Genomic DNA, 26,538 nt, shown 5'->3' with positions numbered 1-26,538 from the left:
ACTCCCCACTGAGCTGGGAGCCCAACATGGGACTCGATCCCAGGACCCTGGGCTCATGACCTGAGCCAAAGGCAGGTGCTTAACTGGCTGAGCCACCCAGGCACCCCTCAAAATAACATACTGATTAACATTTTAATTAGAAGCTTGATATATGATATGAGTTGCCACATTATATAGTTGCTACCACCTGTTGGTAATTTCTGGGTTAGGTAGGCCTTGGCCTTCTTCCATGTTGCTGAGACCAGTAACCTTCCCCAAATTCACTGTCTAGAAGTCAGACACTGTCAAGGACTCAAATAGGAGAGGGACAAGTGGCAAATGGTCATTTTTCTCTCTTAAATGTGTGGTGTGTGTGACCCACTTTGGAAAAAATGTAAATGACTCTGAAAACCCTATTATGACTTATGACCGTAGAAAACAGAATGAGAAGGTGAGAGACAGCAAGGGAAGTGAAGAGAAAGCCTACAGCCTGGGGCTTCAGAAGAAGAAGTCCCAGATGTGTTTGGCCAAACTGCTTTGTGGCCCTCTCCCCGGGCAGGATGCTGGAGAAGGCATTTCCTTACAGTTCACCATTTCCTCATGATTTCTTCATCTTTACTTTCTATGAAACAACAGCACAGCGTACTTTTGTTACACTTACTTGGTGTTCTCCAATGTCCTCACACAGTAAATATTGGGATGGGGATGAGACTGCCTCCACGTTGTTTCATAACAGCTTCTGTGCACCTGGCTCTGCAAAACCGCCTCTTCTCCTGGCTCCCATCAGGCCCCATGTCATTTCGCAGAGGGTCTGAGCGCTGTTCAGCTCTGCTGGGCCCTCAGCTTCCGGGTCTCCATCTGGAGCTCTTCCCACCACACCAGAGCTGGGAGAAGTGTGACCTGCTGCCGTGTTCCCATTTGCTTGGGAACTTGCTTTACAAGTTTATTTGTTGAGTTACTGGCTTTCTTTTATGACCCACATTCACATCTAGAACTTTGTGATATGCATTTTTATTTTAACTTCATTTCTGGTGCTATTTTATGTTCTTACCCTTGTTTTTCTATCTTCTCTTTTATCTGCTTTAGATTTATGCTGTGTTTTATGTATTGCTATAAGCCTCTTTAAACCCTGTCTGCAACAAAGCAGGGAATACATAAACAGATAGATTTTTTCTTTTTTTTAAACAGGAATCGACTTAAAGCCTCCAGAGAAGTAGAATCCGTAGACCTTCCAAACTGCCACCTCATTAAAGGAATTGGTAAGTAGGAGAAAACGCTTGTTATACACCTTATATTGTTTGGCCACCAACACAAAAAAACTCATTAACAGTATTTTGGCATGCCACTAGTGTTGATCAGAGGAAAAATCACATTAAATCAACAAAAACCTCTTCAGTCAATCTTTTTTGGATCTCCTGCACCTGTATTACTTCTCTCTCTCATGCTCACTGCAATTTGTTAATTATTTGTGTAATCCTATGTTTATGGTTTCATTTCTTGCCTGTTGCATGACTTTTCTGAACTAGTTTTGTAAAGTCTGTGCTCTTCCCTGTGTGTGGCCCCTGTGTGCTGTCAGCCTAGCAGCTGGCTGGTGAAGGTGTCAGAAGGAAGAGGAGTCACAAAACGGAAAGTAAAAACCTCTCAAGAAAATCTCCATTCCCCACAGAAGCAACTCCAGAGAGAAAGTTTTTCTTCTCTTTCCTGACATTTCCAGCTCAAATGTAAACGAATACACGCATATGTATGTATTATTCACAAGTGGAGTCTTAGTATGAGATGACATTCTACAACCCGCTTTATTCCAAATGCAATGTGGACAGCTTCCCCCGTCAACACATGTAGGTCTGCCTCATTCTTTTTCATGTTTGCAGGTACCATGGTGGATTTAATTATTTCCATCTTAATGCACATTTGGATGGCTTTAGTTTTTTTGCAACTACAAACCAATCAGTGAATATCATTGTACATAGAGGTCTTGTATATCGGTAGGATAAATTCTTTTAACAGTGAGACTGTTGTTCAGTTAGTGGGTGTGTTAAAGTTTTGACAGTTGGGGTTGCCTGGCTGGCTCAGTCAGTTAAGTATCCAACTCTCGGTTTTAGCTCAGGTCGTGATCTCAGGCTTGTGCGATCAAGCCCTGCGTCAGGCTCCACTCTGGATGTGTGAAGATTTTCTCCCCTCTGCCCTGTGTGTGTGTGTGTGAGTGTGTGTGTGTGTGCACACGTGGACGTGCACGCATGCTCACACTCTCACCCTTTCTCTCTCTCAAAATATATGTATGTATGTGTATTATATATAGATTTTTTCTTTTTATAAATATAACTATATATTATAAATATTTTATATATATATATATATATATATATTTTTTTTTTTAATGTTTAAAATTTTGTCATTGCTGAATTGCCCTGGAGTTGGCAACGGTAATAAACTCAGTACATCATAGTTACAAGCACATTCACTGCAGACAGAGCTCAGAATGCTCTTTGAGCAAAAACAGAGTAGTGATCCTTTGCTGGATCACACACAAGAAGGCTTCATTTTCATGGAACCTATCAGTTTTCAGGGCAGCCTTCTCTACTTCAGGTAGAACCTTCTGGTTCTGTTATTTGCCTCTCCCTCACACATCTGTTTCTTATATGCCCTGTCTCCTAGTTACCATCGCTACTTTGGTACTTTTTCCCAGTCCCATCTCCCTAGGTCTAGACTCCTTGACTTCTTTCGTCTGGAGCTTCTCCTCTTTGTTACTGTTGCACTTAGCAGGGAGATACAAACTCAGGATCAAATAGCAGACTGGCTAGATCTGTGCCAGATAAGGCAGCCGGTCCTAGAAATAAGCTTGTTGGGAGTCCCAGGAAACTCAGTTGCTATTCCCTGCCTTCTGACTGCCGTCACGAGGAGCCCCTCAGAACTGGCCGCTAAGCAAGAGCCCGATGGCATCTGTGAGGGATGTTGTACAAGGTTGGGAGGTTGAGTCCATGCTCTCGAAGGTTACTGTGGCTACTGAGTTAATAATTGTCAAATTATTAAACAGTTCTTGGCCCTGTGGAGCCCACCTTCTGTGAATTCGAGTCTCAGAGTAGACAATAGGGCACAGCCAGACACATTACAGGATGAACCACCAAGTGGATTGCTGTTACAACTCACTGGGATGGAGGGCTCCTCGGAGAAAAACAAGCCCAAAGACATTTGTATTCTGAACAGGCGTCTGTCTGTGTTTGTGACCTTTATGTTGTGATGTGTGTGAGCTACTGTCTGGAATTGGAAAGAATGAGGAAATATGTCACCTATGGCCCTTCTCGTGAAGTGTTTAATGCCTCTGAGGCACTTCAAAAGGCAACAGAGCGAAGACGATGAGTGATTAGAAGCCCATTTGGGATACATTTTTAGAGCTAATTAGAATTGTGCTTTTTTCTTTCTTTCTTTCTTTTTGTTTTTGCTCTGTGGTTAGCATGCACTGTATGAACATTTGTTGAATGCTATGTTAGTGATGCCTACTGGCTAATAATAGCATGGGGTTATATGTGTTTAATAACAGTCGCCTATTCAGTGGTCTTTTGATTATGAGGAAAAATAGTGTGTGGGGCGTGTACATTCCCATACAGGCCAAAGCGACTTATTATGGTAGGCAACAAGGGTAATCTTCTCTTAGGAAACAGTAGTAGCCATGCACTTGAGGCCCACAGTCCGTGTAAGAGGTAAGACCACTTTCCCCTATCCTTCCATCCCCATCAGAACCCATAGGCACATACCAACACACACACACACACACACACACACACACACACACACACACACTTTCTCTCTGTCTCTCTCTCTCTCTCTCTCTCTCTCTCTCCAGTGCTGTATTCACCATGACTAGAAATGAACTCTTAGCCATTCTGGTGCTTTATACATATCATCTCATGTCTTTCTGTTTTAATAAGTGATAATCATCTGCCACACAGCATACAGGATGTGTGCCTTCTGTAGGGGCACAGAGTAGGCTCACTGTCCCATTTTCTGTATTCCTTCCCCTCGTCTCTTACAGATAGAAACCAAGCTCTTACCCAGAATCTGGCCTAATATCGACATCTAAATAATAAAAATTATAATGACAGGAGCTAGTTAAGTCTATTTGAGGCTTAAAAGCTTAATGCAGGCATTCAGAGTACTGGACTAAAATAAAATTTTCAATGGATTGTCTCTTTGAGTTAATTAGTGGTTTTATACACTTGGCAATCAAGACCTTTACAAAAACTGCTGCTGGGGAGATTAAAAAAAAAAAAAAAGAGGCATTGAAGTTTGCAGCCCTTGTGATCAGTTTGTTACTTTACACTCTACCTATGAAAGGAAAACAAAATACACACTACTGTGAGATTTAGATTTCTTATTTCTTTTTTTCTTTCTTTCTTTTTTTTTTTTTTATGACAGAAGGACTCAAAGCTCAGAAAGGTTTAGTACCTTTTGCAAATTATCTTTCTAATATAATATCTCCTCCCAGAGTAATTAACACACATACCTCCCCAGTATGCAAAGAGTGGACAGTAAAAGGTACATTATATCTCAGATACTCTATTGGGAATGGCAAGGGCTGATTTGCTGTTGTAAAGTTACACCTAGAGGAGAGAGAAATTTATCTTCCTTTACTTGGCTGTCTAAAGATAAGCAAATGGCCTAGGGTGATAAGATGACTACGCTTGGTGTGGCGGATCTGGTACAAAGGCTGATGGAGCAACACCATTGTCTTCAACACACTGCTTCTTGGTCAAGGACTAGAACTCCAGTTACGGCCAGTTCCCAGCAGGAAAGGTAGAAAGAACATTGATGTGGCTATTATTTTTAGTTATTTTACCCAGAAATTACATGCATACTGTGCTCTCACATGCCATTAACCTGAACCGAGGCAAATGGCCACAATTCTTGGGAGAAAGTGCAGAATATGTCTGTGGTGTGTTGCCAGGCACCTGTGGCTGGAAAGGAGAAAGGGGAGTATGGATAGTGGGGAGCAGTTAGCCATCTCAGACACAGATCATTACCAAAGGAATAAGAAAAAATAAAAAATCAGATGTGTTAAGCTAGAAGACTTTCTCACCAAGAGGGTTTTGAACGAGCTTGTACAGAAAAGTGCAGAGTATGGATTGGTGAAGATCTTGGGAGGAGGCATGGAAGCAAAACTTTTACAGGGGAAGCCAACCTATGGAACTGACCACAGTCAAATTTACAAAGTCAAGTGTCTTCAGAGAGGAAGCAGTGATGGTTCTGACAGAGAGAATTCATTCTATGCTAGGTTGTCTTTTTTCTGTATGCTTTGAAGTCAGAACAAAAGGATTTGAGTCCCAGCTTCTTGGGACTCAAGAAGGACAAAAGGACTCAAAGTCCCAGACCTTGAGCAATTTGCCTAACCGTTCAAAGGCCCTATATTCTTAACTCTGAAGTAACAGATAATAGTGCTTCTTAGAGTATAGGAAATTATGTGAAATAATGTATGTAAAGTGTTTACAAGGAGTGTGGCCCTCAGTAAACTCTATACCTTAATAGCTATTACTATTACTGCTGGTACTACTCCTATTATTAAATTAGAGGAGAAAAAATTTCTCCAGCATTGACTACTCTTGCAGTAATCACACCGCAGCAGTGATAAGAAATGGTAACATTGGGGCGCCTGGGTGGCTCAGTAGGTTAAAGTCTCTGCCTTCGGCTCAGGTCATGATCCCAGGGTCCTGGGATCGAGCCCCGCATCGGGCTCTCTGCTCAGCGGGGAGCCTGCTTCCTCCTCTCTCTCTGCCTGTCTCTCTACCTACTTGTGATCTCTATCTGTCAAATGAATAAATAAAAAAATCTTAAAAAAAAAAAAAAGAAATGGTAACATTCTTTTGTAGTGATGGATACAGAAATGAAGATGCGGTGGGGGGTAGATCTGGAAAATACTCTAAAGAAAACTGCAGATAAGACTTTTTTTCCCTTGGAATTAGGCAATGGGGTTAAACAGAAAGAAGTTACAGCGTGGTTGAAATGCAAATATCTTTTAAAAAACCTTCTCTTGATTACTAAAATGGTACCGTTGTTTGTAGAAAATTTTAAACAAAGAAAAGTATAAAGAAGAAAATGAAAATCATTCATAATCCTACCACCCAAAGAAACCTGGTTAATTTGTTTCTATATATCTGGGGTTCCTGGGTGGTTCAGTGGGTTAAAGCCTCTGCCTTCGGCTCAGGTCATGATCTCAGGGTCCTGGGATCGAGCCCCGCATTGGGCTCTCTGCTCAGCAGGGAGCCTGTTTCTCCCTCTCTCTTTCTGCCTGCCTGTCTGCCTACTTGTGATCTCTGTCTGTCAGATAAATAAATAAAATCTTAATTTGTTTCTATATACCTTTTCTTGTACTTTATGTATTAGCATGTACACATTGAAATTAAATTGTTTTAAGCAATTTTTCAGAAGCAACCAGTTTTACTTAATTGACTTCCTATTCAGTGGATCCAAAAAGTAAAACTTCAGACTGACCTGTGCCTGTGAGTGTGTGTGTGTTTGTATGTTTGTGGCTGCATATATACACATGTGGGGTTGAATTCCCCCCATCCCTGCGTATCACCAGTTGAGAACCACCATGGGTCTAGAGACTAGGGATTCTTAACTTTTTTTGAGGTATTACTGACCTTTTTTTAAAACTGCTGAAAGCCAAGGATCCTTTTCATAGACAATTTCCCAGCTGAGCATACAGATGACATTTTGCATTGCATAGAATTTTAACAAGTTCACAGACTATAGAACCCATTTGTGGCTCCTTAGGAATCCACAGGCCCAGGTGAAGAATTCCTCCATTATGCCATGTGTAAGCATATATATGTATATATCTTCTTGCCAAGGAGCAGACTTTGCAGGTGTTCATGATTGCAGTTGTCTTTGCAAAGCGAAGTTCTTGGCATTTGTATTTTCTTCTGCTTTTCTCCACTATGATAGAGCCAGTGACACTGGAGGCAACCGGCCAAAGGCAAACTCATGAATCAAAACCAAAACGGCTGCGTAGATGCTGTTTGTTTTTGACAACCTAGAAATAATCTTGGAGAAAGTCTTTGGAGAGGCCTTAAAGGGGAAGATTGGATTTTGTGGACTCAAAGAATGTGTCATGATTTGGCTTAATCTAAGCCATTTTTATTCCTCTTTTCTTGTGTTTGGGTCTATTATCTGTCTGCGGAATTTACACAGTGAGACCACTGGGAAGGTCTTGTGTCTAATTATTTGCTGTGCTGTGTGGAGTGGACTGCAGACAATCAATAAACAATCAATAGTAATTGTAGCCTGCTCAGAGACAAGCGTTAGAAGATTCAGCTGGCTTAGGTGCATGGTATTTTTCATTAATTTTCTTTTGCTGGTTGTTTTCTGTAGTTTAAAGCCTAAATTTAAAGATTAAATGGAAGGCTTTCTTTGCTTATGAGAACAAGCAGACATTGTTTTTTAAAGAGGGCATATATAATCCCAGGTGTTTTATCTCTGTTAATGAGAGAAATGTCTGTGTTTGCTTCAGATTGAATGAGCAGAGAAAGGGACAAGGATATTTGCATGGTTAAATGACTATGAGCCCTTCTCTCTGAAAGTTAATATTCCCCTGATGTCAATTACTTTTGTAGAGACATCTGGATGTTTATCAGAAGAGTGTACAGATGTCAACTTTTCCTGTATTATAGCTGGAAATGTAGTGATTGCTTGACTTTGATTTGAGTAAACATAAAATATCTAACATTTAAAGTCAGAGGTTCACTGCAGGAAGGGATTTGGACTGACGTATATTAAAGAGAGTGGTAGGTAGGTTCCTTGGAAAAAATTAGAACCATTCCTAAAAATGCAGGCACCGACAAAGTAAACTAAGTCCCAGTTAGACCTAACAAATAATAGAATTTGAACGTGACATTTATCTATCTCTTGAACTTACAGAAGCTGGCGCAGATGATATTGACATACTTCCCAATGGTCTGGCTTTCCTTAGCGTGGTGAGTAGCTCCTTCGTTCACCAGTCCCGGTGGAGGAGGGACAGGAGTGTTTGATGAGGGCCTGCAGAGCAAGTAACTTGTTCTTAAAATTCCTCACTTTCAAAAATATGTTCTGGAAGAAAAAAAAAAAAAAAAGACAGTTTGAGCAGAATTTTGGAAAATGTCCTCAAGCTTATCTAAATGTAGAGATGAAAATGTCTTTGCTAATTGATTAATTGCTCTTTATTCCCCACCGCATTGTACTAAAATATTCCAACGCAATCTGTGTTTCGAAAGTTTCTTATTAAAAAGCATACTTTGGGCATTGTTGTGGCTATTCCGTACTACATTATACTCTTTTACGTAAAGCATCTATCTCTCCTTCCATTAGCTACTCAATTTTAAGCTCATATTCTTGCTGCTGTTGTTTATTTTCAAACAATATACCAACTTTCCCAGACCAAGCCTTTCTCTTTCTTTCTTTCTCCCCCTGAATCGCTTCTTGTCAAGGTCATCAACTGAGTTTATTGATACCTTTCGCTTTTGCCTTAATTCTTAGAAGCTGAAAAATAACCGCTTCCCTGGGCAGACATTGGGAAGACTGTAAAATCAATTGGCCCGCGTGCTGGCCTACACCAGTTGCCATCTAACTGGAAAACTGTGTGAGTGGGCGATGAGGAAGTTCTGACCACCTTTCTTCCGTGGCGAGGGCCCCCATGAGTGTCCTTGGCGTCATCACGGCTTCGGTTTTCCTTGAGGAAGGCGGCCTGTGATGATTCTGTTCCCGCTCAGCATCCATTATTTTCAGGCTCTGAGATTCAGCTCTGACAAGCATAGGGTTGCTTTTGAAGAGTCACGGCACAAATAAACAGTTGTCGGACCTCTGGGAAGGGTCAGAGAACTCGGCTTGGAGAATGAGGGTTAGGATACTGGTCAGGTTCCTGATGGTTTTTAGGTGGAACATTGAGCAGCTGGTTGTTACCACTGAGGAGGAAAAAAAGAAATATTGTGGGCTTTGGCAAGAACACTAAAATTTATGTTAAGTTTTAAAAATACAGTCTCAAAAGACAAGGTTATGTACTTACCTACACAGAATGAGTAAAATGATATTTCTAGTATTATAGGTTTGTTAGGAAGCACATGCTTACACGTGTTATAGGCTTAGGAGAAAACACTAGGACCCCTTGTCAGAATCGTTTGTAACTAGAGATGCAAAAATCCTGAGGAAACTAGAAATCACCTGCTTTTTTTTTTTTCTCAAAAGAGGTATTTTCAGAGATTTTTGTAATCCAGAAATCACATGTTTCAAGATCTCAGCCCCCATAGGAATAAACCTGAATTGGGAGAACTGAGGTTCTCACGCACGTAAATCTATAGTCATTTCCACTGAGGGGCTAATGACAGTCACAATGATCTTGTAGCCGTGTGTATACAATTTCCTCAGCTTGTTTGTCCTTCCTTGGTTATCTGACTGTCTTTTATTTTTTTTGAAATTTGGAAACAATCCCACTGTACTGCTAATTTTTAAATTACTCAGCACTGTCTCTCCTGTTTCCCAGAATTCACTTCTTTCTAAACGAGTAGTGGGTATCTCACAGCCCCTGTCTCTTCCTCTTCCAAACATGGTAGCCCATCTGACACATCTTCTTCTGTGGTTATGGGTATGAGGGTCAGCCCAAAACCTGCATCCCTCTTCGTGAAGAATTGGATGACAGAAAATAGAATATAAGAAAGATTTAAACAGCAATAGGAGTGTACTTAACACCACTGAAAGGTATGCTTAAAATGGTGAAGGTGGTAAATTTTGGTATGTGTATTTTACGGAAAGTAAAAATGAATCAAACTTTTGCAAAGAGAAAAAACATGGTTAAATGGTAGGGAGCATTAAAATAACCATGAATAGTGATCCACCATCTCTGGTAGAGCTTTCTTTCTTGAAGTCATGCTTCATGATGGGACAGTGATATAAAATAGAGATTATCAGCCTGTGAAGTGACCCTGCCATGAAGGGATAATGTAATTCTAGTTTATTCTGCTTCCTGAGCCTGCCAGCCTTGAAGTTTTATCATTTTGATAGGTTTTTTAAAATTGGAGATAATTTCTATTATGCTCAACTTTGTGCATAAAGTGAGACTTAATTTTGACATACTCTTTTAGATTTGCATAAAATTTGACTTAAAAGACCTCAAAGAGAAAAGACCTAGATTATTTCGGTGAGTCCTGAGAAAACATGAAATAAAATGCAACCTTTCATTCCTGGTTGAAAGCTCCAAGAAAACTAGAAATGGAAGGTAATTTCTCTGAAACCTACAGCCGATGTCCTTCTTAGTGGTAAAACATTAGCCACCTTCCCATAAATGTTTAGAAAAGGAAGAAAATGCCCCCAAATATTACGACCATCAGTAATCTACTAGAGTTGGTTTTTTTTTTTTAAGATTTTTATTTATTTATTTATTTATTTATTTATTTATTTATTTGACAGACAGAGGTCACAAGTAGGCAGAGAGGCAGGCAGAGAGAGAGGAGGAAACAGGCTCCCTGCCAAGCAGAGGGCCCGATGCAGGGCTCGATCGCAGGACCCTGGGATCATGACCTGAGCCAAAGGCAGAGGCTTTAACCCACTGAGCCACCCAAGGGCCCCTCTACTAGAGTTCTTAATAACCCAGTAAAACAAGAAAGAGAAATACGAGGTGGGGAGAAAAGTCAAAACTGCCATAGTTTTCAGACATCATCGTTACCTGCTTTTTAGACAATCCAAGACATTCAACCAGTAGACTGTTTCATCCACGGGGAGAGTTCAGTGAAGTGGTTGGATTCAAAACGAACATGTAAAACTCACTAGCTTTCCCGTGCACAAGGAAGAACCAAGTAGGAGCTGTAAGAGTCATAAAAATAAAAGTAATAATGTTCCATTCAGAGCAGCAACTTAATTCTCAAAATTGGTACAGAAAAATCAATGAAGAAAAATATCTAAGACTAGTTTGTGACAATAAAACGATGAGGTGTGGGATATGGGGACTCACCATAAATAGAGTGGCTGTAATTAGAAATAAAGCTATGGTAATTAAAGAGTGGTGTATTGGTACAAGGATAGGCCAGAGTCCCCAGACAGATCAGAATGCAGAGGGATCTCATACATGTACATGTACATAGAGGTGATATTTGCAGTCAGTGGGGAAATGACAAACTATATGCCAGGCACAGCTCCAGGCCCTGGGACCTAGCAGTGAGCGAAGGAGACAAAGTCCTGACTCTTGTTCCAGTGGGATGAGGATGGATCTGTGTCAGATGCTTGCAGCACTTTAATGAGAAGTAAGAAAGGTGGGGCAGTGGAGACTCGGGAGAGCTGTGCTGAGGGTGTGGTCAGGCTTCCATTTCTGTATGTCTACGTATGCATCTGTGCCAAATGACGATAAGTGCCATTTGACACAGATACAAAGCATCTGGGACCCCTAGATCTTGGGGCGGGGTGGGGTGGGGTGGGGAGCATTCCTAGGCAGAGGGAACAGTGTGTATAAAGGTGCTGAGGTGAGAATGTGCCTGGTATGTTTGAAGAGCTTTAGGAAGCCATGTGGCCAGTAGGAGATGAGGGCCGAGATCTGGAGTGTTTGGGGTGGGGAAGGTGCAGGAGGGTGAGCAGGGCAGACCATACAGGGAACCCGAAGAACTTTCACTTCATAATCTGAGCGAGATGGAGTTTTGATCCAGAGGCGTGACATCATCTGACTTAATTTGGACGCTGGTGGGAGACCAGTCTTCCATAGGGAAAGGCCAGAAAAAATAAAAAGGACAGTTAGTTGTGAGCCGTTGCCGTCATTGGGGGGGTGGTTTGGGTCAGGGCAGTCATGGCCAAAGCGGTGAGAAAGATTCACATCCTTATGAAGGGATATATTTTTCAAGGTCAAGTCAACAGGATTTGCTGGTGGATTGGATCTTGGGAATGAGGCAAGGAGGGGAGTCTTGACTTAATACTGTTCACCAAGATTTTGAGCTCTGTATGAGCGAAGGGCAGGCCAAGAGCTTGAGGGTCAACAGCCCACGTGTAAACTTTCACTTCTTCCCACCCCCCAACTCTGCTTGGTATCTCCCCATCCACCAACCTTCTGGTTAGCCCCTTAAGAGGCCCCACAAGCCCCTAGGCTTGTGCTTCGACTCAGAAGAATCCGTTCCCGTTCATCTTGAAGCTCTCCAGCCCCCAATTCCTATTTTTTTTTCCATCCTCTCCTCTCTGCTTTCTTGCTGTTTGTAGCTGTAATGCCGCTGCCTTTAACCAAAGTCTATTTATCATTTATTTATACAGCCCATTTTAGCCCATAAACACCTGGAAGCCTCTATATTTAACTCTTTCCTCTGTTTTGAAAAGGGTTTGAAATGTCCAGGACTCCATAGCTTTTCCCCAGATAAGCCTGGAGGGATACTAATGATGGATCTAAAAAAAGAAAACCCGAGGGCCCTGGAATTAAGAATCAGCCGTGGGTTCAATTTGGCTTCGTTCAATCCACATGGTATCAGCACCTTCATAGACAACGGTAAGGGCTGATGAGCTCCTCACATGGAGAAGCTTCTCATGGTTTGCAAATGACTGTGGAAAATAGATTTGGATCATATCTATAGTAACAGAAGAACAATTAACTCATGAATTATTACTGTATTCTTCATACAAATAAGTTGATCACTTGCCACTCCAGCTAGCAGCAACTTAGGCCACATTTGGAATTTCTAACAGGTAATACCTGGGAGAATGTTTAGATTTCATAACCTTTTTTCATATACCTATGATTATTGCATTAAAAAAGAGCTGTGGTTCTGAATTAAACTATAAACAGATTATTCATTAATTCTGTATATGGAGTGGAAAACACTCTTTCTTAAAGGTCAGGGGACCGATGATCAGAAATGATGCCAGCCAGACAGTGATGGGAAAGACGGGGAAGAAGAATGAGCTGTTAGGTCGCCTAACAGCTCATACGTTCAACCTTTCCCCGCCTGTGGATTTAAATGTCAGTGTCTGCTCAGAGGTCCTGTAGTTCTGTCTTGTAAATTAACTCTGTTCTTTCAATTCTTTAGACGACACAGTTTATCTCTTCGTTGTAAACCACCCAGAATTCAAGAATACAGTGGAAATTTTTAAATTTGAAGAAGAAGAAAATTCCCTTTTGCATCTAAAAACAATCAAACATGAACTTCTTCCAAGGTACTCAGCCCTTTTGTTCATTCTCCAGTCTGTCTCTGGCATTTCCATGTATTCCCCATGATGGTCCTCTCAGCTTCGATAAGAGCTGAGATATGTGTATGTAGACACATATGTAAAAACGCACGCGTGTGTGTGTGTGGTTTCCTTGTAGAGCAAGGAAAGTCAATGTCATTCATAATAACCAGTGTTCTCTGAGGACTCCCCTGAGAAATGATAAAACACTGGATTACAGGGGCGTTGCTCCTCAGGTCCATCTAGGGAACAGGAGACAAGCGTCCCTGTTTTTCCTGCTGTCACCTTCCATCTCAGATGACTCATCACCCGAACCATAATACTTTGTCCTGCCAAGGAAGAGTAGCCTCCTTTAAATGATGCCGGTGTGCTTTGTGTGGGACTACTACAGAGTGCTTCCACCAGGGTCCTGGTAGCTGGGGGCTGATGGCCACACAGAGCTGGAGGGATTCAGACTGGAAGCTGGTCACTCTTCCTTCCAGAACATACCGCCAGTTGATAATGTGGCTAAAGGAGACTCATGTGCATCTCCCTGGCTCCACTTGCATTAGCCTATTGCTTCTTTTAAGTTTGAACTTTGATGAATATTTTTAATTTCTCCATCCCTATCTAGGGCTTCCGCATGTAACTTCCAATTTTTCTTCCCAAAAAATGCACTTCATAATAAATAGGAGCATAAATACTGTCCAGGCAGCCTCTGCATCATGGTCCCTTTCAGAAAGAGGGGACCCACCTTCCCTGTAGCTCTGTTTTTCACTGAACAAAGAAGAAAGCAGCTCTTTCAGAAAGTGTTGCATAGGGTAATTGGAATTTAAATTTAATAACGCCCTTGCCTAACTGGTTTTAAAAATGTAATTGTTTTCAGCATATAAATCTCTCATCTGAATCATTGCACTATGGCAATTTCATCATCCATCTCTCTGCACGTGTCTGTGGAGGGCCTGTTCATTCTCGGCAGGTCGTCTTTGTGAGTCAGGTAGAAATTGAACAGGCAACCTTAGTTTGACTAATAACCAAGCAGAGGAACTCAGGAAAATCTGGCAACTGAGTAAATGAAGGCTAGGTAAATGTTATTAACGGCCCGACCGGCTCAGCAGCCAGTGCGGCTCTAGCCAGCTCTGTACTCTAGATAGTCGTACCCTTTCATGTTTTGTTAAACCCGACATTTCTGGCTGTCAAAAAACATAGCCTGTTGGCACGAAGTTCTTTTTTTCTTTTATAATAGACCTGCCATAATTGCTAAATGACCTGTCTTCAGATTACCTGTTATCTTGCAAAATTGTTCTCTGAAAAACGATATTATAGTAGATTACCTATGACCATAGCCATGTGACTTTCAGCTGAGCTTTTCCTGGGAAACCTCGTACCAAAAATGTAAAGCACAGGTTGTATATGCCGTCCTTCCAGAGACTTAATCTTTTTTTTTTTTTTAAAGATTTTATTTATTTATTTGACAGAGATCACAAGTAGGCAGAGAGGCAGGCAGAGAGAGAGGTGGAGGCAGGCTCCCTGCGGAGCAGAGAACCAGATGCGGGGCTCAATCCCAGGACCCTGAGATCATGACCTGAGCTGAAGGCAGAGGCCTCAACCCACTGAGCCACCCAGGCGCCCCGAGACTTAATCTTTAATATGGAGACGCTGGCTGCTTCTTTTCTCTCATGGATTATTTTTTCTCTTTCAGTGTGAACGATATCATAGCTGTGGGACCAGCACATTTCTATGCCACCAATGACCACTATTTCTCTGATCCTTTCTTAAAGTATTTGGAAACATACTTGAACTTACACTGGGCAAATGTTGTTTACTACAGTCCAAATGAAGTTAAAGTGGTAGCAGAAGGATTTGATGCAGCAAATGGGATCAATATTTCACCCGATAAAAAGTATGACTCCTCATAAGAGTATCTTCTCTTCTCCTTAGTAGTGGTGCTGGGTCAGATTCCTCACTTTGCTGGTTTTTTCCAATGTAAAAAGCTTCCTTGATATGTTTTTGTCTATGATATATATATATATATGTATATATATATACATATATATATATATGTATATATATATACATATATATATATATATACACACACACACATATGTAAAATATATACATTGATATATTTGTATTAAATATATATAATGTTTATATGTAATATTTAATATATACTAAGCACATATATATATTTACATATAATATCTAAATATCATTGTAGAATTTAATTTTGTAAATGTGAATTGTTATGAACTGGGTTATTTACATATACCTATTAAAGGGTGAGGTAGGTGTTTCCTTTTAAATAAAGATATCTTTGTTTCATTGGCTGCATATTATTCTATGATAGGGATGATCTTAAAGTAATTTAAACAATTCTCTGTTAATGGATGCATAGGTTGGTTTTCATATATATATATATATACATATATTTTTTTTTATATATAAAATGTATTTTTCATTTACCACTGAAGCTTCTCCAGATATTTTTAAGGAATAGCTCCTGAAGGGAGCATTGCAGTGTAATCCATCTTCAGGTTTTGGGATGATAAGACAGACCTGGGTGTGAATGCCGCCTGGGCGCGGGTTGACAGTGATGCTCTGAGCCCTGTCTGCACGTTTGTACAACTGTTTCTATAGAACAGATCCCTCAAAGTAGAACTACTTACTTGAAGAGTGACCCCTTTAAATGGTAACTTTAATAGATATTGCCCAGTGACCCCCCTCCCAAATTATCCCACTGTTTCTCTACGTCCAACCATAGCATATAGAAAGGAAATTAAATTTTATTAACTTCCCTTTGTACTACCTTAGCACATTGAACAATTTAAACTCCTGCAAACATAACGTGAAATAAATTTGGCATTCCTTGACAACTCAATGTCTTTTTTCATGACACAATTTCTTCTTTCTTGTTGATTATAGAAGACGAATGTAGAATCATTTAAATTGTCTGTAACTCTCCTGCCAAATCTGTTTTTCTCCCCCAACTCTCATCTTTCAATTATGAGACTCAAACTTTCCAGCACCTGAGCTGCAAACAAGAATAATGAGAGAGGATTCAGCTCTAACTCCTCTTTTGCCCTCTCTGGCCACCCCAGGAGCAAGCCATCCTCTCCCCCCTTTCCTTTCCCACTGACGCCTGCCCGCTTTAGGTTCTTACCCTCTCTGGCTAGAGTAGTAGCCGGTAGTAGCCAACTTGTTTTCAGTCTGCTGACATTTTTTGCCTTGTTGCCAGTTCTGTCTTTCTGTATTCCATGAGCCCTTAAGGCTCTCTGAAAGAGGGGGCCCGGCCAGCTTCTTCTTGGACTCCTCCTGCTGAGCCCTGCCTGGTGCAAAAGCAAATGCTCAGGACTTGTTGAATGGAACTGGCCGTTTGTTATTATGCCACTTTGTTATTCTGCAAATTCAGTGGGACCCAATTGCTTATCAAATCAGGGAAAGCTAAAGGGTTGGACTTGCTTTAATAGGGGAGCTTCAACCTCCCTTTTTGACCCTTTTCATACTTTCCCTGCTTTAGACAAAGAACTCATTATTTTGCAAATATGCCTCTCTCAATTCTTGCCCCTGTGCCTTTGCTCACAAGCTTTTTTCTGCCTAGAAGGTGCTTTGTCCTCATTTCCTCAAATGCAGTCTCTCCATCCATAGCCGCAGCAGATGCCCTTCCTTTGTGAAGCCTTCTGTGTTCTCAGGAGTTAGGTATTTCTTCGGTCTCTAGGCCTGAACTCTTTCTCGTGTAACCAATCATGCTATATTATTTGTTTCATGTGTACAAACCAGTCTGATCATCCCAACGCACCAGAAACTCTGTAGGAGAAGGTTGTCTCTTCTTTATGTCCGTCACAATACTGAGCTCATGGCTTCACACATGATAATTGCTCAATAGAACTGTTGCCATGGAACGGTCAATTCAATGAGTAAAATTACCGTAAAGTAGTCCATTAATTCACCCTGCTTAGATGTAGGCAGATTGTTCTAAATAGATTCTTATCTCTTACTCTGAAAATTCTCAATATGGTAATAAACATTTTATTAAGAATGAATGATTATTAATAAATAATAAAGTGTGTTCTGTTCGCTACTTTGTATTTCTGTGTGAACATGATACATAGAAATATCAAAAATATCGTGGGATATGTAAACTTTTTTTTGGAAGTCAGACATTTGTTTTGTTGTCCTTTCGGTGGCAAATATCACAGACTTTATGTTCAAAATAATGTTCTATATTACTTTCCCCCTTACAAACCTCTTGAGAAATCATTTAACAATTCCGTGATTGTTTGTAGCAACAATGAATTGATTTTGAAAGCTTGCTTTTTAAATAAAAATTGACCTTTATCAAGCATTCCTTGAGGGCCCATCATTGATTAACTTCTTGGCAGGTTATTAAGACTTATTCTTCCATATGGTATTAATGAAGCTTTATATTGGCATGGAGCTCTAACCAGTGTGTCCTTTCTGTGAAGGTACATCTATGTTGCTGATATCCTGGCTCATGAAATTCATGTTTTGGAAAGACACCCTAATATGAATTTAACTCAGTTGAAGGTAAAATACTTATTTTCTTATATCAAGTAGACCTTAACGTATTAAACTTGGTAATTTTGTAGTTACACTGTATCACCACAGTACCTCCCTTAGAACAGAATATGATGCCAGGGTTGCTATTCTGCGTTTTTAAATATCACCTCTCTGCAACAGGCTAAGCCTCCTGTCCCCAGCCTTCATGAGGACTGACTGATGACATACAGCAAAGGGCTGGGAGTGATATTTGCATCAGATTTAGAGCCCATTCTATGATGTACTGATGGTACCCAATGAATTCCAATAGGAATTTTCACAATCGAAAAGACCAATAGATGAATTCTGAAATGAAGATTTATGCACATTGTCAGCTCTTTCAATAATAAATGAAGGTAGAAATTGGGTTCCACACCATTATTATTTTTTTCCTGCTTGACAACACATATTTTAGATTGATTAAGAATTTCCTATTTTGCTTCAAATGAGTTCCTTGAGCTAACTGATCATTGTGCATCTTTTAAAGGAAAAGGAGTTCATTTTTTAGAGACATTGATCATCACCCTAACTCTCTTAATTTCAGGGAAGATGAAAAGTGGCCCTAACCCAGTTTATTAAATTTAGTTTACACCATATTGGTGTTAAAAGGGTGGAAGCCGGGAGCTGTGTGTAATTTTCCCATGTGTTGAGAGGCAAGAATGCTTAGTCCTAAATTATTTAATCAAGTTTCTCAAGTCATTTAGATATTGACATTTTTTCATTTGGAAGGTTCTCAAATTGGATACACTGGTGGACAATTTGTCTATCGATCCTTCCTCGGGGGACATCTTGGTAGGCTGTCATCCTAATGGCCAGAAGCTCTTCATTTATGACCCGAACAATCCTCCGTCATCAGAGGTTTTTCTTTTTTTTTTTTTTTTAAGCCTTCATTTTTCAACTTTAATTGTTCAAGTCCTTTTGAACTAATAACACAGTAAACTGTCACAGGGATGGTTTGTTTAGTCATTTTAAACCAACAATGCGATAAACTTATGCAGTGATTTTGTAAGTGCTTTAAGCCAATAATTGGCAGAATTTCACTCATTCAAATACTTTTAGAAAGATAATCTTTTGATATATTAAATTACGGTGGAAACTAGTCAAAAGGCATTTTCTATAAAGACATGTGCCCTCCTTGTGTGGTAGACTGGCAATGTTTTTAAATACCTGGCTTATTGTCATCTCCCTACATGACATGACTTCTGTTCATGCTAGCATAGTGTGGAAGTATTTCCATTAATGCTCAATTACTATAATAATCCGAAATCCTGGGTTGGCATGCAGTAGTAGCTAGATGGTTGAAGAAAGTACTTTCTTTGAAGGCTTAAAAAAGTACTTTCATTTAAACATTAAAAAGATTGGTAACTGCTGTTTTCAACAGCATGTCCTCTGAATCATTGCGTCGTTGTGGAAGACAGGGATTATATTGGTGATTGAGTGACATGGGTGTATGGTGGTTCGGTGTTAATCTTTTGTATCCCCTGAATAGGTTCTCCGCATCCAGAATATTCTGTCTGAGAAGCCGACTGTGACTACAGTTTACGCCAACAACGGATCTGTTCTCCAGGGAAGTTCTGTAGCCTCAGTGTATGACAGGAAGCTGCTCATAGGCACTCTATATCACAGAGCCCTGTATTGTGAACTCTGAATTGTACTTCTGGGATGCAAGTGTGCTAACTTCTTTTAACACTTACTTTTCTATGAATTGCTAATTGTGTGGGAATTTAACCGGCAAAATGGGCCCAGGAATGTAGGACCTGTGTAGTTAATTTTATTTCGGTAAGGAAAAGCCCCTTCAGTTCTGATAGCACTTTTAACATAAAAGGCAAAGGGACAGTTTTTAAAATATGTGGCGTGAAGGAGAGAGAAGACAGCTGCCTCCAGTAAAGCGGATTCACTGAACACAAGGAACCTCATCTCTGCCTTCCAACTGCCAGAGCGTGCATTCCACTGAAACAGGGTAGACTGCATTTCCTGAAAATGTGAGTGACCTCAGCTCCAACAGTGTGACCACTGTGAGTGTTCAGAACTACTGATAGGTAACATGTGGATGTTTTGTACTTACATCTTTGTTTACTGTTAATGCGTTGGAGTTCTATTAAAGGCTAACTAAAAATCCAAATTTGGCCTGTCGCTTCATTCTCAAGGCGTGCCCTCAGGAGGGGAATGGTAAAGCAGGCCCCTTCCTCATGGGGTTCTCCTTGGGATAGGCAGGCAGGGGAACCTTAATTTCTTTCACTGAATGCTGAATGTAAATGCGCTCTTCATTTGAATAAAATGGAACAAAGCATCAGCTAAATACAGCAACTCCAATTCTCAGTGAGTATGGAGTGTTCCCCTCAGCTCTCTTCCTTAATTGCAGCCCACCTTGCCTACCAAGAGGAGATAAAAGGTTGGACCTGGCGGGTCGTGCCACCTCCCCATTGAACACAACCATGAACTTCATCGGGAGAAGTGAAGTCAGCTGTCCAGTAGGGTTAGTCCTAGCAATGCTGGGATCATGGTGAAAGGTGTCTGCCTCCCATAGGAGAGTTCTTTCCACTCATTAAATGTCCTGTAAAATCATCTTAAGCCCTGAGGAAAGGCTTGCGTGTGTTTCTCTCCCTTGTAACTTACCAAGGCATTCCACTTCTTATACTTATTTTTTTTTCCATTTTCGGCATCATTATCAGGACAATATTTGCCAGTTCCTTAAATTTGCCAGTTAATGCATGAAAAATGGCACATTCATTATCTCATGGAGTCCTAATTACAATCCTGAGGGAGTAGGTATTGATAGTACAAACTGTTAACATTTCACAGATGTTCAAGGTCACACACCAAGTGGGGCTCCCCACCTAGTTCTGATGCCATAGGCTGAAAGTTCACCCCCATGAAGGCACTGCCGTGTAGTTAATGAGGTCTCCTTATTTACTAGTTTACGTATTGTAGAGTTTCTTCTGTTTTCTTAGGTATCAATTTGAGTTCCTTCTTCCGATGAATCCTTTAATGATTTTTAAATGTAAACTGAAGAATGGTTCTTCACCTTGGCCACTGTCTACTTGACCTGTGTTTTTATTTACATTTTAAAATAGTCTCTGACTAATGTCTATTGGAGCTCTTTCATGCTAAAATAATTACTGTTTTTTGCTGTTTTCCTTGTCCATAGGAAAAAATATGTCACAGACGAATAAAGCAAGATTAAATATTAGTCACCAGAGATCCAAATCCAAGAAGCGTATTAGATATTGAATGATAATAGTGACTATCTAAAGATGTACATTCATGAAAAGTAGCAGAATACAGAAGGTATAAAGTAAACTTGTTTTCTATTGCATTTATTAGAAATTTTATTTGAACAAAAGTAAGTATAATTTTAATGAGCTCAGGTATTAGTTATCTTAGAAATACAAAAAGAATTTTTAAAATACTTTTGGCCTCACTGGGTCAGGGATTTTGTTTTCTCTAAGCATAAGGACTGCATTTATATATTATGATCTTATTTTGATCAAATATTGAGTTTTATTGTTGGTTATTAGGAAGTCAAGTCACTCAAGGACTAAAACTGCAATTGGGATATGTCACCACTAGGTGGATACAGGTCCCACAGGGGTGTGAGTGTTTTCTTGCTTTTTAACCTGACTTCCTGTTCAGTGACGGTAGGTTTATCTGAATACACTTTTGGTTCTTCACAAAACCTCAGTTCTTTTACAACAGCTAAATGAGAACATGAGTTCCTAATACATGGAATAAGGAAAATTAAATATAAGCTGTAATACAATATTTTTTTCTCATTTTGTATATGGATTAATTATTAATGATAACTACTCTGAGGCTGATCCTTTTTCTAAACTAATTTCGATCTGCTCACTTGGAATCCTGTCCTGGATTCAGGCTTAACCAGGCTGGTGAGTGTCTCCCTGGCAAAACAATGAAGACTTAAAACAGCACCCACTACCATACCACCTAAGAGAAGTAGCCACTTCTCTTAGGCTACTCATAATTTTCATTATTCACTTGCCTTTTCACAAATGGATTCCTGAGTGTGTAAGGAGCAGGGTCGAGAGAACCCCAACAGCTCTCTTAGTTTTCTTTTTTCTTTTTTTTTTTTTTAAAGATTTTATTTATTTATTTGACAGACAGAGATCACAAGCAGGCAGAGAGGCAGGCAGAGAGAGAGGAAGGGAAGCAGGCTCCCCGCTGAGCAGAGAGCCCGACGCGGGGCTCGATCCCAGGATCCTGGGATCATGACCCGAGCCGAAGGCAGCAGCTTTAACCCACTGAGCCACCCAGGCGCCCCTCTCTTAGTTTTCTGATCCTGGTTTTCAGGATTTTTATTCCATAAAGCAGAAGGCAGAGAAGGGCAGGGGGGAGCCTCATCTAATTTTTATTATTGCAAAGAGAATAACTTCCAGTTCACTTAAAAAAAAGTTTAAGGACACCGAAGGACTTTTCTGTGGCCAGCCTTGGGCTAGGCATTATGATACAACCATGAACTAGACATAATGCCTGTATTCTAGTGGGAGATTCAGCAAATGAGAAAATAACTAGCCAGCTAGCTAGGTGATAGAGAGATAGATGGAGTGATTAGAAGGAACTCAACAGAGAAATGTGATCAGGGAATAATTTGGAGAAACCTACTTTCCCCCTGCCACACACAACTTTTGACAAGTGGAGAAAAGTCGAAAGAGTAGTTCGGTAACCTAATGTATGTCCTTCACTTTTGTTCACAAATCACCTTTTTGCCACATTTGCTTTATCTTTCCAAATCTGTTAAAGCCGGTTGGAGATACGATAAACCCTCACCTCTGCCCGTTTTAGCTCGCATCCTTTCAACGCGAGGTCATTCTCCTCCATAACCACTGTGTAATCCGGACACACACCTAAGAGTATTAGTGATGTATCTGTCATGCCACCTGCTGTCTGATCCAAATTCAAATCTCCTTCAATAGTTGCTCATCTGTACATAATCCAGATACCTTTAATAGTTACTTTCCCTCCCAACCCCACCCCCAATCTGGGATCCAGTCAAGGTTCTCATTTGCTTCTTGCATCTCTAGGCTGCCTTTTAATCTGGAACCGTTGCTCTGTCACTTGTTTGTTCCTGCCTGACACTTGTTTCCAGGGCGGGCAAGATCCTCTGGAATGCCCTGCATTCTGAATTTATTTGATTGTTTCTCCCTGGAGTCTTTAGCTTAATTCAGTCAATATCACTTGTATTTCCTGTGAAGCTTCCTGTAAAATTACTCAAGGCTCGATTAGATTCATTTAAGCAATCTTGACAAGAATATTTAACAAGTGATGTGTTTTTCACATTTTGCAGTGTATCGGAATATACGGACAGGTCGTTCCACTGGTTGTGATGCTGGATATGAATAACTGATTCCGGTGGTGACCACCAGATCACCTAGTTATCTTTTCCTGCCATGTGTAAATCCATGTGAATATTCTGGTCCCTAAAACATTTCCTCTGTTTGGTTGAAGCATCCATTAATGATTCTTGCCTGGATGATTATTATATCGGAGTTGCACAGTGGTGATTTTCCTATCATTTCTAGTGCTGATATTGGTAGGCTGCACTCTGTTAAAAACTTTCTCTGCTCTGGTCTCCCACTTGCACTTTTCTGCATTGTCTCTCTTTTTTTCTGGAAATCGTTTGCTGACAGATCACAGAGATACTGTTTATTCTTTGTCACAGATTTCTGTCTTCACTTTTATCTCTAAAGTCAGGATAATACTCGTTCTGTAAGAATTTAAGGATCTAATAATTTTTTTTTGTCTTGCTAAAAAAACAAAATTCAACTAAGTACATTTTAAAGATGTACTTAGTTGTTCAATGAATCATGAAGTGGGCAGCATCCCATCTAGCAAACAGAAAGCAGATCCCATGAGCTGTACGAAATGAAAGACTTTGATAGGCAGAAGGCAGTGGAACCAGAAAGTTATCCTAGCAAAGAGACTATTTTTCAGGCAAGGTCACCTTTCTCTGGGGGAAGGCAGTTGTCTACCAGGCGGATGACCCTGCTCGTGCTGACTAGTTAACTCCAGACTGACTGATTGAGATTACTTTCCTGGGAGAGGCAGTTAGGTTAGGTATGAGGTCTCTGGTCATGTGCGCTTAGCACAAATGACTCAATTTAGGGTCTGTTGTTTCTTTTTTAACAGCCTCCTTTGCTGGTTCCCGCACCTCGTTCAGAATAGAAGTGTAGTGGTTCCATAGGGTCCAGAATCAGGTGCTGGTCCTCATTCATCTCTTCTCATTCATTCCAGCGGTTGACATACCACCTGAGCACTGATTGCCCCGAAATTAACATTGCCAGCTTGAACTTTGCCTTCATCTTGACCCTGTCCTTGTCCTTAGCCGTCAGAGGCTCTACCTCATTCTAGCTCCAAGTGATGTTTCAAATCCATTCTATGCCAACTCCACCAGCAGCTCTGTGGCTGAGCCCTCCATTACCTCTGACCCGGAAGTGTTCTCCTAGCGGGCTCCTCTCTTCCGGGATTTGCCCTCTCTCAGCCACTTCCTACTCGGTAGCAAAGTACTCAGATCACATCATGTCCCGCTTGAAACCTTTGTGCTCATCCCATCTGTTTGAGAAGGCCTGCAAAGCGTTGTGTGATCTGGGCTCTGCTTCCCTCTCCAACTTCATCTGGCACCACTCTTCTCCCTAGCCACCTGGATGTTGCATGTCCTGGCGCTGTTTCTTCTAGAGTCTCTCTGTCTTCTCTTGTGGCCACAGCTGACTGACCACTCCATAAAAGAATGCAGACAATTCGTTTACTCTGTCTTTCTTTCCCTTCCTCATCTCCTTCTTTTCTGCCCTCCTTCCTTTCCCTCCTAAAACTATATCTCCCTCCCACCCCAAACGGAAGCTCCTTAAAGGCGAGGGTATCTTGTTGGCAATGGGTCTTCCGTGCCAAGTAAGCAGTTGTCCGTGCTCATCCGATATGACTAAATGTGAACAACAAGGAATGTTCCTTCCCTCGCCTCCGTTTCCCACGGCCCCATCGCACACTGTTCCAGAACACAGGGTCTAGTGAGGGGATGTGATCACATCTGGCATCTTGCCACAGCGTAAGTGTTACATGCAGTCTGTTGTTCTTTGAAACGAGTGTCCCCACTGACGCGTGAAGCAAGAGCATCTCCACATCGTGTGTGTGAATTTAGGCACTTTCATCCGCCATGTGAGTCATTGTTTTCATAGGCATGTCTTCTTACATGTTCCAAAGATCAAACTGATATAATAAGGTCTCTTCCTGTTATAATAAGTCTCCTCCTGTTCCATTTGCCCTATTTATAGGAAACTAGTTTGTTAGTTTCTTGTGTATATCTTCTGAACTTTTTTAAAGATTTTATTGTTAAGTAATCTCTACATCCCACGTGGGGCTCAAACTCACAACCCGAGATCAAGAGTTGCACACTCTACCAACTGCGCCAGCCAGGCACCCCTCTTTCCAATATTTGTGTATAAAAACAAGCTGATATGAATATATATGCTTCTTTTCTCCCGTTTTGTCACAGAAGGTAGCAGACTACATAGAGTTCCATATATTCCCTTTACCTAAGGATAATGTGTGGATATGTTTTTGTATCATTACAAAGAGATCTTCACTAATCCTATTTTATACCTGCCTAGGATGCCCTAGTTTATTTAACCAGTCCAATTACTCGCTGTTACAAACAGTGCTGCAGTGAGTAGTTGTGTGCATACCTTGTTTTGTATGTGTGCAGGTGTATCTATGGGATAAATTCCTGGAAGTGAATCAAAAGGGGTTCAATCTGGGTCCAAGGTAATTTCACTTGAATGTTTGACAGATATGTCATAACTCACTACAGGAGTTGTAACATTTTGCAATGTGTAGGAATTCCCCAAAGCATCACCAACAGGTTTTGTTGTCCAGTTCTCACTTGTTTGCAAACATGATATCCCAATGTGTTTTAGCTTTCCTTCCGTTAGTACAGCCATGTTTAAGCACACTTTCAGATATTCAAGGAGATTTGTGGTTATTTTTTCTGTGAACTTCCTTGTCTTTATTTTATTTTATTTTTTTAACTTTGAAGATGTTGGCTTCTTTTTTTTTTTTTTTTTAGATCAGTTCCTAGGAGCTCTTCATGTGTAAAGGATGGAATTATTTTTCCAGTTCATAACTGTAAGTCATCAGTTATGCAATTCTTGATAGGGTTTGAAAGCACAAGAAAATGATGTTTCTCATTAGAGCAGAAAGCAGTACACAGTTTTCAAGCTCCAAAATCATGGAAGCCAGCTATCCCATCCCTCACAGTATTGAGCTGCAGGAGACATTACTCAGATTTTTCTCCAGAAAGAGCTAATGTAACAATAAACAAATTTATTTTAACAATAAGCCAATAACAAATTTATTGTGTGGACTCAGTTCAGAGCCTGAAAGCGATGATCATGATAAATGTGACTTTTGTTGTTCTACTTTGAAGAAAACATGAAGATTTTTCCAAAAATATCCTAATGGAAATCAGAGCTTTCAACGGACCCCCTACTTTTCTATCTATTTCTCCTTGCCCTCTGGTCCTCAGATCCCATGAATAGGTAACCCTCTCCACCAGATTCTCCACACCTAAGCACCTTCCTTAATTTGTCCCTGTTCTATGCTGTTCCTCTGCCCACATCCAACCATTTGCCGATACTATCAGCCCCCTTCCCAAATATTTCTCAAAGCTATTCAGTTCTAAGGATGTTAGGAACTAATTAATCCCCATTGCTTCTCCAATTAGTTCCCCAAGGCCACCAACCATTCTGCCCATCTCCAGGAGAGGCAAGCTCCCTAGCTCCTCCTTAATCCATTCTTACTGCAGAGTGATGTTTCTAAAGCATTTGCTGGGTCATGTCACTCCTGTGGTTTCCCATGACC

General features: G+C 40.6%; 1 protein-coding gene across 2 annotated transcripts in view; it reads left to right on the top strand.

Annotated features, from left to right (window-relative positions):
• The window catches only part of LOC111147270 (paraoxonase 2), a 28,306-nt gene extending 8,518 nt beyond the window's left edge, over positions 1–19,788 (top strand). The window contains exons 2-9 of one of the 2 annotated variants that reach the window (XM_022503210.1): positions 1,168–1,238; positions 7,891–7,946; positions 12,289–12,454; positions 12,993–13,119; positions 14,813–15,013; positions 17,580–17,661; positions 18,403–18,531; positions 19,163–19,788. In XM_022503210.1, coding sequence (XP_022358918.1) covers positions 1,168–1,238; positions 7,891–7,946; positions 12,289–12,454; positions 12,993–13,119; positions 14,813–15,013; positions 17,580–17,661; positions 18,403–18,531; positions 19,163–19,321 — 991 coding nt within the window. In that variant the 3' untranslated portion in view covers positions 19,322–19,788. The remainder of the gene's footprint in view (positions 1–1,167; positions 1,239–7,890; positions 7,947–12,288; positions 12,455–12,992; positions 13,120–14,812; positions 15,014–17,579; positions 17,662–18,402; positions 18,532–19,162) is intronic. The other variant, XM_022503211.1, reaches the window with a different exon arrangement.
• The last annotated feature ends 6,750 nt before the right edge of the window (positions 19,789–26,538 follow it).

Source organism: Enhydra lutris, unplaced genomic scaffold (assembly GCF_002288905.1).
Source record: "Enhydra lutris kenyoni isolate GAN:26980312 unplaced genomic scaffold, ASM228890v2 scaffoldscaffold16, whole genome shotgun sequence".
Classification (NCBI taxonomy): domain Eukaryota; kingdom Metazoa; phylum Chordata; class Mammalia; order Carnivora; family Mustelidae; genus Enhydra; species Enhydra lutris.
Note: the sequence above shows the minus strand (reverse complement) of the source record. Positions and strands in the feature narration are given on the sequence as shown.